General features: G+C 39.3%; 1 protein-coding gene across 1 annotated transcript; it reads right to left on the reverse strand.

Moving 5' to 3' along the window:
- Nucleotides 1–1,437: 1,437 nt before the first annotated feature.
- Nucleotides 1,438–18,218, reverse strand: slc2a1b (solute carrier family 2 member 1b). The gene is made up of 10 exons (XM_066662935.1): nucleotides 17,871–18,218; nucleotides 10,316–10,411; nucleotides 6,732–6,892; nucleotides 6,320–6,560; nucleotides 5,942–6,104; nucleotides 5,635–5,822; nucleotides 5,426–5,530; nucleotides 5,209–5,310; nucleotides 4,680–4,883; nucleotides 1,438–4,539 (listed from the first exon to the last, which is right to left on the reverse strand). The coding sequence occupies exons 1-10, from the start codon at nucleotides 17,883–17,885 to the stop codon at nucleotides 4,345–4,347; spliced, it is 1,470 nt and encodes a 489-aa protein (XP_066519032.1). The 5' UTR covers nucleotides 17,886–18,218; the 3' UTR covers nucleotides 1,438–4,344.
- Nucleotides 18,219–18,900: the final 682 nt, after the last annotated feature.

The raw sequence follows: 18,900 nt of genomic DNA on the forward strand, positions 1-18,900 counted from the left end.
CTGGCATATGACATTGTAACATTAGCAGCGTTAAACTACAAAAAACAATCTCCTGAACATAAAAGTGACTTTAAACAATGACTCTGACTCATAACAAAACAACTGTAAAACTTACCTTAGAATGACAATTTCACCATTAGGGTTGCCAGGGGACGCAGGGGGCCAGGGCACCAGTATGCACTTGTAAATCCTTTTTTGACTGTAGTAAATCAGATAAAACATTTTTGTTGTCAGACATTTATGAAGCCAACTGCCATCAGGACTGTCAGTGCCTGTCAGTAGCATTTTGGAACAACGGCAAAGCAGAATCTGTCCATGTATTTTGCAAATAATGTTTAAGAATTTTAAAATAACTGTATTATTTTAAATTGTTCATTAATTACAATAAGATCTGAAGTGAAAGAGTGTAAGTCCTCATTACATATGTCCAGTCAAAATGTCATAGAATTAATTGCTTAATCAGGACTAATAATTGTCTTAAACAGGGCGGCACGGTGGCGCAGCAGGTAGCAGGGACCTGGAGGTTGTGGGTTTGTGAGGATTTTGTTGTGTTCTCCCCATGTCCACGTGAGTTTCCTCCCACAGTCCAAAAACACACGTTGGTAGGTGGATTGGAGACTCAAAAGTGTCCGTAGGTGTGAGTGTGTGTTGCCCTGTGAAGGACTGGTGCCCCCTCCAGGGTGTATTCCCGCCTTGCGCCTAATGATTCCAGGTAGGCTCTGGACCCACCGCGACCCTGAAACGACATAGGAACACTAAACATTGCTCAATCAGAAGTAAGTTGAAATTCATTCATTCATTATCTGTAACCGCTGTTGCGGTGGGTCCAGAGCCTACATGGAATCATTTACCTACCTTATATACTATATAAGAGAGAATGAGTCAAATATATCAGTAAAGCGTTCACAAGCATGGTGTTTGTTTTCCCTTTAGGAACCGAATCTGCAATCTTAAACTAATAGTTATTATTTCATTATGTTTATTCTCATACGTGGATTTAGGCTTTACACCCAGGTTTAAAGGTTTGAGATGGTTTGCTAAAGAAGGGTCCAGGAGCTGAACAATGTTTCAAAGGATTTGAAGAACAATGGTGTTCAAACACTGCCATCATGTGGACAAGCGAAGTACTGCAAGCGAACCCTGTGCCCTGTTGAGTCTTGCCAAACTGGGGCTCTGCAGGAATTTGGCTGACATTTTGGAAACACTTGCTGTTCCAAAACAGAACCTGTCTGCTTCTCTCCTCTAATTATGCCTGATACGGTTACAGTTAGATGAGCAGTAAAACCTCCACTGAGAAAAGCCAGAGGATTTTATCTGCAGGACTCCAAAAGACATTCACCGCTGCTTAGGACAAGAATGTGATCTTTTTTTCAGTGTGAGCAGGAAATCATTAAACATAAGCACACAAAGGGTTTTTGGTAACTATTTTATTAAACATAATAGTAAAATCAAAGAAAACAACTAAATAAATTAGGCAATCTAATAAATAAAATGTTTTTAAACCAGTAAACAAATACAAGATGAGAATTAGCCCTACTCATACAGTATGAACCTATAGAGAACAACATCAAAAAAACAAACAAACAAAAAAAAAAAAGCCAAGACTGCTTCTTACATGGAAAGTAACATAAACACTAGGTAAAATAGATCATTTCAAACTACAGGGCTTTTGCAGATATTGTTATACAGTTATCTTTTCTATTTATACAGTTCATATTTACATTGTCATGGCCACATAACACTTTATTAAGCAAAGACAAGCTAACCCTGTTTATGTGTTTTTCAGAGAGTGCTTAAAATAGATTTACAACATCACACTCCTGTGATTTTCTTATAAGTGTTCTGATTCAGGTTCAAACGGATGGCAACTTATATCTTATTTTTACAAAGAAATTTAGGAGTGCCTTTGGTGCCTACAGACTATTCTGATGTGGTACAGTGCTTTACATGTGCAAGAGGACACAAAAACACACACACACACACAATCTTACACACCCCCCCGCCCCCACATCCTTGCGTGCACCCACTCTGAATATATGCCCCCAGCTCTCTGTGGAATGCATTGGGGTGATGTATTTGCTAATGAGGTCAAAAGCCCCCAAAATATGCACCCCCCTTTTTTTCTCTCACGAAAATGCCATGTGTCCTTGAAACTGGCCGTGCAAGATTTGATAATGAATTCAGAACTCATTATGAGTCATCTTCTTTTTTTTATGCCTGAAACAATACGCATCAAAAATAATGATCGTTAGAAGGTCAGGGCTGGGCGCACGTGGTCGTATGTGATGACACGCAAAAATGTCAGCGCCACTGTATTTCAGTCTTTCTTCAGTAATGATCAGGATTATTTTTTTTTTTGCTTTGTAACAAACAAGTCTGGATCTATCAGGAGTGATTCAAAAGATTACAGAAAAGACATGTGATAAAGTGCAGCATAAATTGAGCAAACAGCAGGTTTCAGAAAGCAGATACAATAATAAGGGCGGGCCACGCTGACACAGAGCCGAGGCCAGAAGCACGCATTCTTTAGATTAACTTTGAAATGTGCTACCTTCAACTCCTATCAGATCTTCAGCAGGTGATAAGTGATCCTAAAATCTTTTTAAAGAATACTAGAGCTGCTCTTACAAAAAAGTAACACATTAAAAATGTACCAAAATAGGGCGGCGCGGTGGCGCAGCAGGTAGTGTCGCAGTCACACAGCTCCAGGGACCTGGACTTCGTGGGTTCAAGTCCCACTCTGGGTGACTGGCTGTGAGGAGTTTGGTGTGTTCTCACTGTGTCCGCGTGGGCTTCCTCTGGGTGCTCCGGATTCCTCCCACGGTCCAAAAACACATATTGGAAGGTGTCCGTGAGTATGTGTTGCCCTGTGAAGGACTGGCGCCCCCTCCAGGGTGTGTTCCTGCCTTGCACCCAGTGATTCCGATTCCGGGGAACCTCCTGACCCACCGCCACCCTGAACTGTCCAAGCGGTCATAGACAACGAATGATTGAACCAAAATACATTCCAATATTTTGATATATTGCCTGCATATAGTAATGTATTTAATTTCAATCGGGTTGGATCAGAGAGTTTATGGGACACGATGCATTACACTAACGCTGTGATCTCAGGTTACAAAGTACAATTAAATAAAACACTTGAATTGTTTCTAACAACATTCAAAAGAAGATATGCTGATTTCTGCTAAAAATAGAGTGGGAGATCTTCATATATAACTGTTGTGTGAGCCTGCTCGTATGTGTATCATTCTTTACTGCCTCTATATTTTGCTCTTCCTCTGAAGCCAGAAGTCCTGAATTTGCTTATTGGCAATGAGTGTAAGACAGGTGTGTTGAACTATACCGTAACTCTACAAACTGTATTTTTATAAATATTTTTGTTGAAATTCCACAGAATGTCAAGTTTACATCAGTTTCATTGTATAGAAATGTTATAATTTTTCTCAGTGCACTTCAAAAAATTTTGTTCTGGAGACTTTATAAATTGTAAAAACATTTATAAACGTATGAGACATTTGTTAAAATTCACTGTTGACGATAAAATGTATTTTTGCCATTTATCTTGTAATATATAAAAATAATCTGTGTAATACATAGAATTTCTGATTTTAGCAACAACAGGGAACAGTTCAAGTCTGGAATTTGTGTCTCAAATCCAGGAGAGCCACAGCACGGATCAGTTTAGTGCACTCTGATTTTTAACTTGCCTGACTAAGATATAATACGTAATTACAAAGCCCTTGAAAGAGGCACCACACCACAGTGCTGCAATATTTTTGACTGGGAGAGGGCCATTTTTGGTTTAAAGTAAGGTCAAAGTTACTGATATATAGTATAACAAAATATAACTACAACATTAGGGTCAGTTATGGCTGACAAAAAAAATACAGTTACATGAATTTTAAAAGGTTACTAAATTTTGAGTGGGCAAAAAGTGAAAAACACTCCAATTTAAAAGTCAAAGTTAAAAGCTTGCTGGTGGCATGGTAGCTGACCAGGAATGACCAACCACAATAAAAAAACGTGAATTCACACATACTAAGTAACAGATGTGAAGTTGAAAAAATAAAAGACACACTCACTGAAATATAAAATAAGGCTGAAAACATCCTCTGGTCTAAATCTCATAAATTAGCTTAATCCCCACCTTTCTCCACATCCCAATGCTCAACAGTCTCTGTATAGGAAGGGGGTGCAGAAGCACTGAAACCCAGCAGGGCAGCAAGGCAGGTGCAGTCAGGAGAGGGGGAGATACATTTGATTGACCACCAGCATGCCCCTCTCTCAGTAGTTGGGTATATGAGTGACAGGGAATGAAGAATAAGGGCTAGGAGACAGGGCTCAGAGCTGAGAATCTCCCAAACTGTTGAGCTCTTCGGGCAACGGTTTATCTGATCCTACTGCTCGCTGGGAGAAACCGGCAGCGATTTCATCGAATGTTCGCCCCCTTGTCTCAGGAACCTTGAAGTATGTGAATATGAAGAAGATCAATAACAGTACGGTGAAGATGATGAAGACGTATGGGCCACAAAGTCTCTGTTTGACAGAAAGAAGGATGGAAAGAGAGACAGATTAGACGTTACAGTGAAATTATGGTTTCTCAGTCAAAAAACATGTAAGAAAGCAGACTGCAATAATTGGAAACCATGTCAAAATCAACAATCTTTCTGTCTTACCTCCACATACTGGAAGCACATTCCCACAATAAAGTTGGCGGTCCAGTTGGAGAACCCAGCTACAGCAAAAGCAGAAGGCCGGGGGCCTTGGCCGAACAGCTCGGCTACGATGAACCAAGGGATCGGACCAGGTCCGATTTCGAAAAAGGCCACAAAAGCGAAAATAGCAACGATGCTCACATATGACATCCACTGCACCTGACTCTGTGAGACAAACACACAACAGCACAAATAAATCCTCATGGCTACATCATGCTCTACAGGAAATATAAGCAGCCAGTTCATTCCATTGATAAGTAGACAATGAAACCTTTACTGTTGATCAGTGTTAATCAGGCTCATGTTTTATGAGAAATGACACAGGCCTAAATCAACATTTATTATCATATATTCCTGTATCATAAAGGTTGCCTTTGACATTGTTCATTTCAAGCTGAGAAATCTCCAGTCAGGTATTATGTAGTTTAATGAACACTGTCGTGCATTAACACTGATGGGAAATATACAATGTGGGCTGATAGAAACATACCAGTAGTGCAAGAGCTATAGTCATCAGGATAGCAGATCCAGCCATGCCCAGCAGACCTATTAAATGCAGAGACCTGCGTCCAGCTCTTTCCACTAAAAACAGCTACAGAAAAAAAGAGAAACACAGATATAATTTATAAAATGCCAAGTGGAAAACAGCTAGACACCTATCTGTCCCAAAGTATAGACTCTGACAGATATGTTGGTTTGTGACTTACCGACACCACGGTAAAAGCAGTGTTGACAACTCCAGCTCCAATAGTAGCATAGACAGGCTGCTCCACTCCAGCCTTCTCAAAGATTGCAGTGGAGTAGTAGAACACCTACACACATAAAAAACATGGTAAGCCTTATGCACCAAAATAAATGTTATAATCGCATTCTGCAGGCAAATAAGAGCAGGGTGAGTCAGGCTGTGTGTTCTTACAGCATTGATGCCAGACAGTTGTTGGGACAGCTGTAGCACAATGGCAATGACCAAAGGCTGGCGGTAGATTGAGGAGCGGAACAGCTCTGGAATGGTCACTTTCTTCTCCCTCATCATCTGTCTGCTCTCCTCCTTCATCTCCTGCATGTCTGCACTCACATCTGTGGTCCCACGCAGCTTTTTCAACACTTCACACACAAGAAAACAAATCAGCAGGATTTAGTCTTAGCAATAAATATCACATGGGTAAAAGAGAACAAAACCTCAGTACATAAGGTGATAGAGCAGCATTTGTGTGTGTACTGACCTGCTTTGGCTTTGTTCTCTTCGTTACAGTTAATAAGGAGATAACGAGGACTCTCAGGGCACATAGGCAGTAGGATGCACTGGATCAGGGCTGGGATGAAGGTAAAACCAAGGAGGAAAGGCCAGAGAGAGGCATTCCCCATTATAACGTCCAGGCCAAACACCTACAGCACCGAAAAATAAATAAATAAATAATACAGTTTAAGATTAGTTCTACACTACACACCCTCTATATACATCAGCAAATGCTACCCAAAATATATTCACAGTATTGCTTTTCATAAATTTTGCAACAGCTGTCATATCCAGGCTTTATCAAAAACAAGTATATCAAATTTGCTTATACTTGCATAGGCATAAAGTGAAGTTCAAAATATACCTGTGCCACAAGGATGCCAATAACGATGCCCAGCTGATGCAAAGTTCCCAGGGCTCCACGGAGCGCAGTTGGTGCTACTTCACCCACATACATGGGCACAAAGCCAGTAGACAAGCCAGAGTACAGTCCAACCACAAAGCGCCCAATTATTAGCATCTCCCATGAAGCAGCCATCTTAGAGAAGCCCATCAGCGCTGCAGCGATGAAGGCTAGCACATTAGCAAAGAGCATGGAGTTCTTCCTGTAAAAAAAAGAAAAAAAAACACCAAAAACAGTGTAAGTGAACAATAGAGGATGCCTTTTTCCAATAAGCATTACATTTATATATGTTTCACACAATAGCAAAGATTTTAACATGATGCAATTCTAACATTCTCTATAGCAACGGGGCATCAGCATCACTTGGGTTTACCTTCCAAATCTGTTCACAAAAAGTCCAACAGAAAATGAGCCAAAGATTCCTCCCACGGAGAAGATGGCGACAGAGAGAGACCACAGCGACGTGAGGGTTGTTGATGTGATGGGTTCTTTAAACCGGTCAAAATATGTCTCATTGTAGAAGGTCTCAATGATCTACAACACACAGAAGCACATAAACAATTATAATAAAATGCTTCATTTGACTTTGAATGTATCCGTCTAAAATAAGTAGTGTCCAGTGTGGGTTTTCACAAGTTAACCGGACCATAATGAAAGGTTACAACAAGCTGTAAAAGCTGAGCTAAAGCCCTGAATTGCAACAACCAGTTTGTCCTGCAGGTGGCAGTGCGTGTAATGTTTTCTTAGCAACTTTAGCAGGCCCGGAATGAGGAAAAGGTCAGAGGGGGAGTCGAATTACAGTTACGCCTCCTCGGTGGCACGTCTGTGTTGACAAACATAGCGAATGAGACAAAGGACCGAAGCGTTCAATAGAAAATGGCTTTATATGGGCTGTGCAATGTATGGCTTTTTCCAAAACTGATATTGGAAAAGGATGCTATAAATAAAACAAGTCCCATAGAAATCAATGGACTACTATTGTGTCCCTTCAGTATCCTGACCCACTTTAAACATTTCTGTTGAATAAAAGCATTTACATAATGCAAAATATATGTACGTTTTTGGTCAAATGTATAAAGACTAGTATTTAACCATGGGATATTAGTGTTTTACCTGTGCCTTTAAACATACTGCTGTAAGGCGTCAGTTTATTTGCAATGTGATATTTTGTAAAGGTCACATTCTTAAATCTCCCTCTCCCTCCCTCTCTCTGAAAGTATGAGACACTATTTTTTGTTCTATCTGTGTATTCTGAGTTTGAAGGAGTGTATAGTAAACGAGTAGAATTAAAAAATACAGTTTTAAACAACAAATCAAACAAACCTTTAGTGAGAGGGAAATAAAAGGGCATACAGAAAGGGGCAGGGCTGCGTGTTTGCCTGTCCTGAATAGGTGTCACGGGAACAGTGTTATGTTGTGCTGAGAAGTTTAGCAGGGCAACCATTCAGGGAGATCAGGTTTCTACATATTGGGAGGTTGTCAAGAATGTCTCTAAGGGAACGTCCTTCCCTCACTCTCGTCACTATGAGTATTAGATAACCTGTCCCATGCTCTCTGACATCGTCCAAAATATTGCACATGTCAAGCTCGCATCATGTGCCTCTGTTATGGATACCCCTCGCATGAACTGACATTATACAGTAATGATATAATACATGGTGCTGTACAAATAGAACTGGCAGTACTGCTGTGTCATCTGTAGGTAACTGGACAATGATTGCTGCTTTGGTTATGTACTCAAACACTCGGGAACTGAAATACAACAGTCAGTGTGTGGAAAAGTGCAGTATCATGGCCCTGACCATGAGCTGTTTCTTTGTCAGGCGTGTATTGCTAAACTTAATCAAAGCCAATTTTATAGCCCAAAATCAGTTCTAGATCTGACATTTGTCTGAACTGAGCATACATGTAACTGCATGAATAAACAGGAACTGAAAGGGGTTCTGAAAGAGGGAAGATACCCAGAGTCTGGTGATCTCTGTGACACTTTATTTAAGGATCACAATACTCTGTTCAAAATATGCACTGAATTTAAGTGTATAATGCATTTAAAATTAAAGCAAACAATATGTCACTTGTGGAACAAACTACCCATTTTTAGAGTCACAATGCTTTATTCTGAAAGTGCCAACGAGCACCACAGTGTAATTAGAACTATGGGCTGCATCCTAAGTGCAGGGGTCCATTTACAGGCCTAATCTGGATTGTTCCAATGCATATTATGGGAGTTCAATCTCTAAAGGTGATAAAAGTAACTAAAAATGAAAAGACACCAGTCAAAAAGATACCAAAATGCAAAAAGATACCCACATCTGTTCACTTGACCCACATCTCAGTTTCCCCAACAGAAGCCTTATAAATTATTGAGCAGTTGTGGAAAGACTCAGATCCACCTGGCCATGATGAAACACACAGCCCATTCATGGTGGAGCTGGAGGCAGACTGAAATATAGCATGTATAAGTGACGCCTGGCTCTTGATAAGGTGTTTCTGCACACGTGCGCATGTTTATCTCTGTCCCTGTCTTAGGAGGTAGGGAGTTTTCTACCAAGAGCCCTTGAGGATGTGGCAATCTAATCAGGAGGTCTGTATGCACAATGAAGCCTTGCGTCACACATGAACAACCAAGAATAATTTTCCCCATTATCACTGATTTTCCTCAAATAATAAATCTATACTTTCTGCTGAACAAATGCTTAATACAACATTTGAGAAGGAGAAGCCACAAATGTGTCTCTTTGAGGTAAATAAACTAGTTTATTTCTCCAACACAGTATCCATCTACATTCTAAAGCTACTGGGTATTACAGTCACTGCATGACCTCTCTCTCCTGTATTGGTTGTTTATTTTTCATATTTGAGGCCCAATCATGTAGGCAACTGTGTATGTGTGTATATAGGCGGGGTGCCTTACACTAGATCCACTATATGCTCCTAATAAAGTCTCATACACTCTTCAAGAACTCCCACAGTTACAAAATAGCAGCTATATTTCTGTACTAATTTTTAGTTCCATCTAGTGTAACACTACAAAAACTAATTATTAAATTGTCCTAATCTGGTGCAAGCTTGGTTAAGGGAGTAGAGTGTCCTTATCACATCCTTAACACCTTATCTTCTCAAAGGTCTCCTTATTAACTCTATCATCAAACTGAACTAGCCATGGCCAGTACCTCCTTAAAACCTGATGCCAAAAGAGTAACTGTGCATAACACTGGTGTTATTCAAAGTGAAAACTATCAAGTGCAATTAGAACTATCTGTGAACTATTTTTTCTGTTATTGTGCCCAATGTTTGATTTATTTGTGGATGCAGTGTACATTTTTTTTACTGAATGTGTGGGATTCCTCCTAGCTACAGTTAAATAGAACAAAATCTAGTTACTTGTTTCTGCTCCAAAAACACTAGTCTCTATAAATGTCAGCAGCTAATGCTGAGACTTACTGAGACTTAATCTTGACTTTGTTTAATATCTTGTGAAATGTAAAGGGAGTGGAGCAGTTTCACCAAAAGGACAAGAAGGTCATTGACCAGGAAGAGAGCCAGGTGTTGGCTCAGGAATTTGTCATGCTCCATTCATCAACAATTTGATAAATGTGTTCCTAAGAACTTTTACAGGTCTTGATGACGGTAAATATTTTTATGGCACACATCCGTAAAAGTTTCTCAGAGACCATGAGTATATTTGCCCTATAAAGATGAGAAATCATTTAGGCCTAAGACAATAGTTCAATTCATGTCACTTACAATGTTAGCATGTGTGTAAACATCTAACCATTCTCCCCACAATGTGACCCTTAAAAACTGTACATACAATTTTGCATATTATATAATCTCACAGGATTTTTCATGTTCTGATATTGAGCGCTTTGGTATGTGTCCTCATTAGTGTCTCTCCATGAGGGTCAGTGTTATATACGTCTGTACATGCATGGGTATTGTATGATCAAACCACACCTTCTGAGGGGCATTGATGACTCCTGTGTTATATCCAAACTGCAGGGATCCTATCACAGCCGTTCCCACAGCCAGCATCAGCTGGAATGTCACCTTCTGCAAAAAGACAAAAGAAAAAAAGTGAATCAATTTTATGAAGGTCCAATTTGATCATCACCAGTCAATATTCATTAAATACCATCAGGAGAAGTGGCACTGACTTTCTCTCTCTCTCCCTCAACCTACACATAAAACTATATTTGGCTTTGGCCAAACTGTGAGTATGAGACGTTTGGACCTTTCATAATACCACAAGGGACACATAAAAAGTCAGATTTATTCTGCATCTTCCACCAAAGCTAAACCCTAGCAATCCGTGAAGAGGGAAAGTAAAGCTGCCAAACAGGAAATATGACAACATCCAGTAATTTGAACTTGACTTCTCAAGAAATTCTTTATACATGTTTACCAAAGAGAACGAAAGAAAGAAAGACAGAAAACATCTTCTTAAGTTGATAGAGAATATGACTTGTGAATTCTGATCTTAATCTAAAAGCACAAATCTAATCGTGATCCATAAATATATTAAGGAAATGCTTGTAGAACAGTCTTCATAGACTCTTCCTCATTCCACATCTAAACAAAAACAAGTCTCGGGTCAGCGTGCTCTGGTTTGAGCCTGCTGGTTCTTGAACAAGTGAGATAAGATGGATTAAAGGCAATACAGTATAATAGCTGCTTCTGAGAGACTGTTCTGAAGGCGAAGGCTTTATTTAGGATAGAATTTTTAAAAATGTAAGTAGTTTCTCAATTCAAGAACTGTTCTCTGCCTTTTTATCCACCTGTCTCTCTGTCTCTCTCTCACTCTACCTGTATAATCCATTCAAAGACGTTTTTACGCACATTTTCTTAATGTTTCAGCCTAATGCACATTATGCAGTAGGTCACTACTACTGTGTTACAACCAGAATGAAATTACCTGAAGACCTGATATGATTTTGTAAATTTGTAAAACATCTTCCAAGATTGGTGTTTAGCAAATAGATAAATATAACAGCTAAATAACCAAGTAGCTTATTATATTAAGAATTCAGAATGGGGTAATGTAGCAGATTTTCAGGCCTTTGTTTTTGAAGTGGTAGACTATATTATGTCCATGCTGCTCATACTGCACGTACATTGGGGACAGAATCTGAGCTGCACAATAATTGTCCAAGTTCCTGTTATTTTGAACATTTCACTAGTTTAATCCCACAGGGCAGCTTGGGCAGACACCTTTATTCCACATGCCATGAACCTAACAAACCACACCAAATGTTGACTCACTCTGACTAAACCCAGTAATCCAGTAAACAGACAAAAGAATCAGACCCCAAGGTGCCAGATTTCTAGGCAAAGGATTTTGAATGGAGAATCTCAGCCAAACTAGCGTTCAAACACATTCTTTTTAATGAGATTTAATGTAAAAATGTCAATCCTCCTCATTTAGTTCAGTTAAAGATTGTTTATGCACAAGCTAAAATCACACATGAGAAACACTGGCCACATATTTGATTTGTTGCCTAGATGTGGACAGAATAAATTAGTTCTCCTGGTTACAGAGTAAGCTTGCAGTGTTGTTAAAATATGTTCAAATCAACTTCAAATCAACTAGTTGCTGGATATATAAAGAGTTAAAATATTTTCTGTGCTGTAGCTATGGTGCTCTGTGTGTACTGGAGAGAATGTAAACACTGAAGCTTGTAAATTTTTTTCCCTCAGCATTTTGTTCTGACATAAAAAATGTAGCTAGGTTTTGAAAAACGTCAGCATACGTTTAAAGCAGTCATAGATCTCACTTCGCAAAGAGCAACACACACTTATTCACACAAACCCACACCCACTTATGCAAACTTGAGGCGAGAGAGAAGAAAACGGGAAATACATCTGCTGGCTGTCAACCAATAAGACGGCAACTGCTGGAGGTCATCGAGTGCATGACTGCTCTTTTTTAAACAGTTCCAGCACAGGATATTCCCACACACACATAGCTTCAAGTAAGCTCTGTGGATAAAACCTTAAAGAAACCTTTTATTTATTTATTTATGACTAGCTACAGCCAAAATCTACCTATAAAGTTGTGCTTATTTCAAGACAATTACAAAATTACAGCTATAATAATTTAGGTATATAAAATGACTATAACTGCTTTTGCATTGTGTGCATTTTTACATCAAAATTCATTTCACATCAAAATTCAAGACCTGACCTCCCTTTATGTCAAAAGTATGTGCATGCAATTTATTTTGAAAATTGGGTTTTTTTCTTAAATTATTTACAGAAAGGTATTTGTTTTGGATGTTTAAAAGTAATAATGTATGTCTGGATTAGGAATATTCTGTATGCAGCATTTGAAACGTGAACAAATACATAAAGAAAGCTTGGCCAGCTTCCCTTTTAAATTTAACTACATCCTTCCTATTCTCACAACAGTAGTTCTACTGCTGAGCAACACAACAATTGTGGAAGCACTGGAAATTCTTCAAACAGGGTGTGTATCTCTTTAAGAGAGATTGGGGCTTTAAACAATTCTAAATATGGAGACTTCAGTTCTGTCGACAGAGAGGGGAGGGTTCATGTTCATGTGCAAAATACTTTTCTGTCACATTCATGCCTTAATCTTTTAAAATAAGGCAACGTACACAATGGAACAGAGTTTTTAAAGGAAAAGACATATCAGGACAGACACACACACACACACGCGCACACACACGCACAGTCATGAAGGCCATGGACAAATGCTGAGCTGAAAAGGAGAACCATAAACGTAAGATAGGATAAACCCACCTCTGGCCCCTACAAGCCTGAACAGCTCCTGACTAATCAACACTCATAGCACATGTATTGTGCATAACACACACGCACACACATAAATTCCAGTTGAAGTGTAGGTAGTGCACAGGGGGGAAGGGATATCAGTTGCATAACATATGCTGCAATAATCTGCATCGTGGGCAAAGAAAAAGGCCTCTCTCTCTCTCTACCTCTAGTTTTTCTTCTCCTTCACTGCTAGTATACTGTACAACCCTCATCTGACAATGCCATACACTGGCGACACACACTGACTTTCTCAGATATTTAGGATGTTAGTTTACTGTAGACAAGTTTTTATTCCTGGAAATACTTGGGAAAATGAGGTCATGCCTGTTTTAAAGCATCTTCCTCAAGAATTTACCATCAATTTATCAGCAATTACCAAAATCTATACAAACCCATGGTGTTAAATAAAATTATATTAATATAAAATTATCTCAACGTTATAATAGAGAAGTAATAGTATAAGGGTCATAAGAGAAGTCATAATCTTCAACTCTCAAAGGCATCTCCTCACAAGGCACATTAAATTATTGGCTCAACCAAACCAACATGCAAATTAACCCAGCCCACTAGCAGGAGAGATGTGCCACTTTAGTTGTATTACACACTTTGTTTAAACTGAAGCAGTAAACAGCCTCTCTCGGAACGAACAATAACTTAAGATTAAGAAAATAATAATAATAATATTAATTATTGCTGCCTATTTTAAGGGAATGTGTCTAACTGGTCATTTTAAAAACCATCATGAAGACAAGCCAAGTGTAATCACATTCCGACTAAAAGCTTCGATCCTCTATAAAATGCCGATGACACTAAGGTTAAACGCATGCCGCTTTAACCAAAATGAAACACTTCACGTTTAAGAGGCCATGTTTACTTTTAAGTAAACATGGATTCCATTACGCACAGGCCATGTCCCTCTGATTACGTCTGTACTCCAGCTTTAGTTTACTTTGACCAGGCCATATCTCCGCGCTTGAACTCAGCTCATACGCATTAAGAATAAGAATTACTGACAAAGGGTTAGTGACACAAGGACACAAATCCTGTTCTTTAAATAAGAGGGTGGGGAAAAACTGAATTCTGTGTGGCCAGGTTATGCAAAGAAATAACACAAACGATAAGTCACAACAAACCTGTTTTAAACTCATAAACAGTCCGGAGATTGTCAACAAAACTGTGTTTTTGCCACAGGTAAATCAACCAAAGTCCAGATATCACTGACTGCAACAATGCTCTGTTTCACTTGGCAAAGAGTTAAACAACTGACCACAGATGCAGAACAGCAAACTCAGAATTACTTCCTATTTCAACAGCTCTTATTGACACTTCCACTGAAATACTTCCATTCATGCCACACACCATTGTCTGAGTAAAACAAAACAAACAAAATAAGACTGAAGCATTAATGTAAAATGAAGTTTCTGCTACTTCATTCACTGTTACTGATATTTTTAAACAATTACACAAAAAATGCAAGCTAATACCATAGTTCATTCTTAGAGTTGTGTGCCTTAAATAGACCTGTAAAATGTACGGAAAGTGGCTGGGAGCATTACACAAAGACACCCTTAGCATCCAGAGTTTAGGGAAGACTGCAGCACTGCTGAACTTGCCACACTGTGGCAGCAAATTAACCTGGCATCATGCTCTCTCTTCCCTTACTTGCTACCTCCTGCCCTCTTTTGCTCCTTTTATAGTGTGACACCACAGTCAGCACGTCCTCCATTCACAGCACAACCTGAGACACATCGTGACTACACCGCAGACACTAACTGGTTTATACCACCTACCAGTGCCTGTGCCCAGTTTTTTCCATCCTGTCATATAGAGGGCTTTAGGCGCCTGAACAAAAGCATGTCTTTCATGATCACAATACAAACGTACACTTCCCTGTCAGCTTTCCCAAGGACATGAATTACTGTAATGTCACTTTGGATTTTATCAAACCTTCTCTTAATCCTTACAGTTCTCCTCATTAGGGCTCATCAGGAAGGACCAACAGTAACAATGAAGCACATACTGAAGGCGCAGTCATGCAGGAGTGAAAAGGAAAGGAACTGGACCGACTTCAGGAGACACAAATGAAATTAAGTCTTTTGAAGAGAAGCAGATTTTGGCTTAATCAAAGGTTCTGACTGTCAAGATTCATCAAATCACAGTTCAGGTGTTTTATTCCCTGAAAATGATTTAATTCAGCTTGTCAATGTGCAGGTCAACTGTACAGATGACCCCAATTACTTGATTTTGCTCCTGCACTCAGACACTCAGTTGTACTCTTGTAGCGAGGGATGAAACTGTAAACTAATGCTACAAAATGATCTGACAGAGAGAGACATAAATACTTAACCTAAACATTTCTATGTGTAAGATATTGATATCTGCATTCTCACGTTTCTTGGTCCATGTTTCCTTCCATTCCCTTTTGTTTAAAACATAGAGGGACAATGATTGTCCAGAACAATGACCATCACCCATCACCCATCTCTGAACCCCTCCCCCATGTTCTCCTCATAAGGTCACCAGGGGGGGATCAGGAAACAACGCAGTATGAAAAGCCCAGGCACGAGGGTCTTAGTAGCACCAGTCACACGTGTGCATATTTTGTAGGTATTAAGATGTCGTGGGTGCTTGTGTTGATAATTCTGTGACAGACTCAAACTGAAGCAGAAAATTGGATGGCCTGATGGGAGGAGAGCTGGAATATGACCCAAATCACTTGTATTCCACAGCCCGATGTGTGCCATTGTCCCTGAGGACGCTTTAGACCGTTCCCATCAAGTCCACCATTAAGCGCTTTATCAGGCTCTGTGCTATAGTAAGGACACACATATAGAGCTACATTTGTCAGGATAGAGTACGACTGAGATATAGGACCACAACTTAAATAGATGCCACTCTAATTTTCAAAACGTGCTCAACAAGTCAGCCACAACACTGGGAGTTTGATCCCCTTCCAATAACACAGAATATGCTTGTAAATTCCTGTAAAATGCCCCAATGGTTTCACACTGACAGACATCTTCAACTACTTCTACTCACAGACAAATGATTCAACCAACGATACCATATCCTACATTTAAGAAACCACAAACTTCACAAGAAAGGAAGCGTCTAACCACAGCATCATCACTATGGTCAGGTTAGCCATACCAAACCATCTACTAGTCACGTATGAGCCACTCAACTGCAAGGTTATTTTATCATTCCTGAAAGTGCAATGGACTCGAAAGGAATTTCACTATAGATTATCAGCATATATGATATTAAATGAAATATAAGATATTAAATATCCAAATAAGCAAACATTTTACCTGGTTCAAAATAGGCAAAATTTAATTTTAACATAGCTTTGCCATGCCGAAGTTTTAGAAAAGATTAAAAAAATATGTTGTTACTTTAAAATAGTCTCCAACAACAGCGGGAATGTGACAGAGCCGGTTCATACTGCAAAATTTCCGGAAACAACACATAACGATTCATTGCTTTGAATTTACATCATTTTAAGGTGAGCATAAGAGGAACTATTAACAAAATAAGAGTGTGAACAAAATTAATTGTGTTTATGGAATATAATCAATTATTGAGACCCTCGTGCCTCAAGTAAATTAAAGGAGCATTTATTTCAATGATGCAATGATGACTCTTCATCATCCTCCACTGTAGAACCATCACCCCTGCTAAAATGAAGTCATTCAGTGAGTCGACTGATGTAAAACCTAAATTCGTGTTACGTCAGACTGATCGAGCTGAGGCAGCGCACGTACTACACGCCCGCCGGAGGAAACCGAGGAGACCGGGACTCCGTGAGGAATACCCCACAAATGAGTCAGACTCTTCAGACTCGCTGTAATGATGCTGTAGCTTCATGAGTTTCACTAGACATAAGTGTGGTTAAGATGATCCCGCACAGACAACTGTTCTTTCCTTTCTTTGTTGTAGCTACGTTTTGGCCTTGGCGCGTTTTTATGCTCGTTAAGCATCATACACCGAAAGTAACCGGTAATTAAGTTACGTGTTTTATACATGTCCACCACGTGGAATTAAGGATCACATATGAAGCAAGCAAACTGAACCCAAAACCTTATTAATATACGTAAAGGTTATAATCTATATGATCGCAACGTTTATCTACATGTGGCCAGTTGACCCTAAATGACTCCTTGTGGTAGAAAAAAAATAATTAATAGTTTTAATTTACCTCGTGTATACAGTTTAACTTGTGTTTGAGTTTAAAAAAATAAACAGTAATTAATTGATTTCTTGTTATCACATGAAGCAATTTATATAAACTGTTTTCCCTGAAGTTAAATGCCGGTTTTTGTGCACCGCTCTACTCCCTACGTAGTGCGTTATTTAAATTCCGTCTTTCACACTCAGTACATGCACTATTTCCCCCGTATATTAACTCCGAGTTGGAAAAAAGTCTCTTATAAAACAAACCATGTATTAGTTAGTGCAGGTGGCGGAAATTTAAATTCCGAAGTAGTGTACTCTGTAGGGTGCCTCTGGAGGTTGAGCGCTAATGTAGCTAAACCCACACAGCTAACTAGCTTTCTCCCCATTTTTCGGGAAGTGTTCCCCATTTAATTTCAGCACATATTTAAAACGTAGAAATATATAAATCATATTTTTCCCCTCTGTGTTATATTCGTCTCTCAAGCCCAGGAGTTGGTGTTATTAAGAGGTAATAAGTCTCTATCAGACTCGCTCGTCTTACCTTGTCTGACTCCATCGTGGCGCGTACACACTCGGTCAGGCACGAGCCGCTTTTGACGTCTGCCGCGAAACTAGAGAAATGTCGCCTCCTCTCTAGGTTACTCTTCTTCTCTCCGGTTGTAGCGTGAGTTAGAAACGTTTAAAACAAATCTAGCTTCTAGTATTTTCCTAAATTACAGACTCGAGTTTGACTACAAGACTTGACTAAACTTCTCTAAATGCCCTCAGTCAACTTCTCCTACTCTTTCTATTAATGGTGAGAAAATCTGTCTATCGGTGTCTTCTTCTTCCTCCTCTTCTTTGTGATGTCTTCACTCCTAAAATTGTAGCTCGCTTTTTTCTTCGCAGTTTCAGGCGGAAATTTTTGTCGTATGGGCGTCTCGCCGGTAAATATATTTTTCGCGTTTGATGACGCAAACCGAAGCCCCGCCCCCTGGAGGTGTGTTTGGAGGCTGGACCACCGCTGAGTTCCTATTGGCTACTGATCACACACTATACATAACAAAGACCGCCTCAGCGCTTTCTACAGCACAAAGAAACCCGGTATAGCAATACTAAAAGATTTAGAACCCTTATTGTATCTGTAAAACCTAGAACAAATGAGAAGCCAAAGCAAAAGACGGCCATAAATGTAGTGAACATCAGTGACCATTATACTGATATTATTATATTATGATTGTAAGCGGGGATAAGAATATGGACTGGGTTTTGCATTGAATTCAGCTGCCCTTCAAATGCGCATTTCCTGTTAGAAATCAAGTCCTCAGGCACTAACATAAAATCAGTGTTCTGACTGAAAAGAGAAGGCTCATAAAATGATTTATGGTCTTGTTTTTCAAGCCAATTGGCATGTTGATCAATACAAGGAATATCACTGTGATTAAAAAAAAAAGATTGTAATAAAACTGTTTTCTGTTTATTTTCATTGCAAATAAATTGTTTAGTTTCATGAGTAAAATACCTGCCAAAAGATTAAGAAAGAGGGATAGGCATTATTATTATTATTATTAATATCAGTTTGTATCAACTCC

The sequence above is a fragment of the Hoplias malabaricus genome, chromosome 3, assembly GCF_029633855.1.
Source record: "Hoplias malabaricus isolate fHopMal1 chromosome 3, fHopMal1.hap1, whole genome shotgun sequence".
Taxonomy (NCBI): domain Eukaryota; kingdom Metazoa; phylum Chordata; class Actinopteri; order Characiformes; family Erythrinidae; genus Hoplias; species Hoplias malabaricus.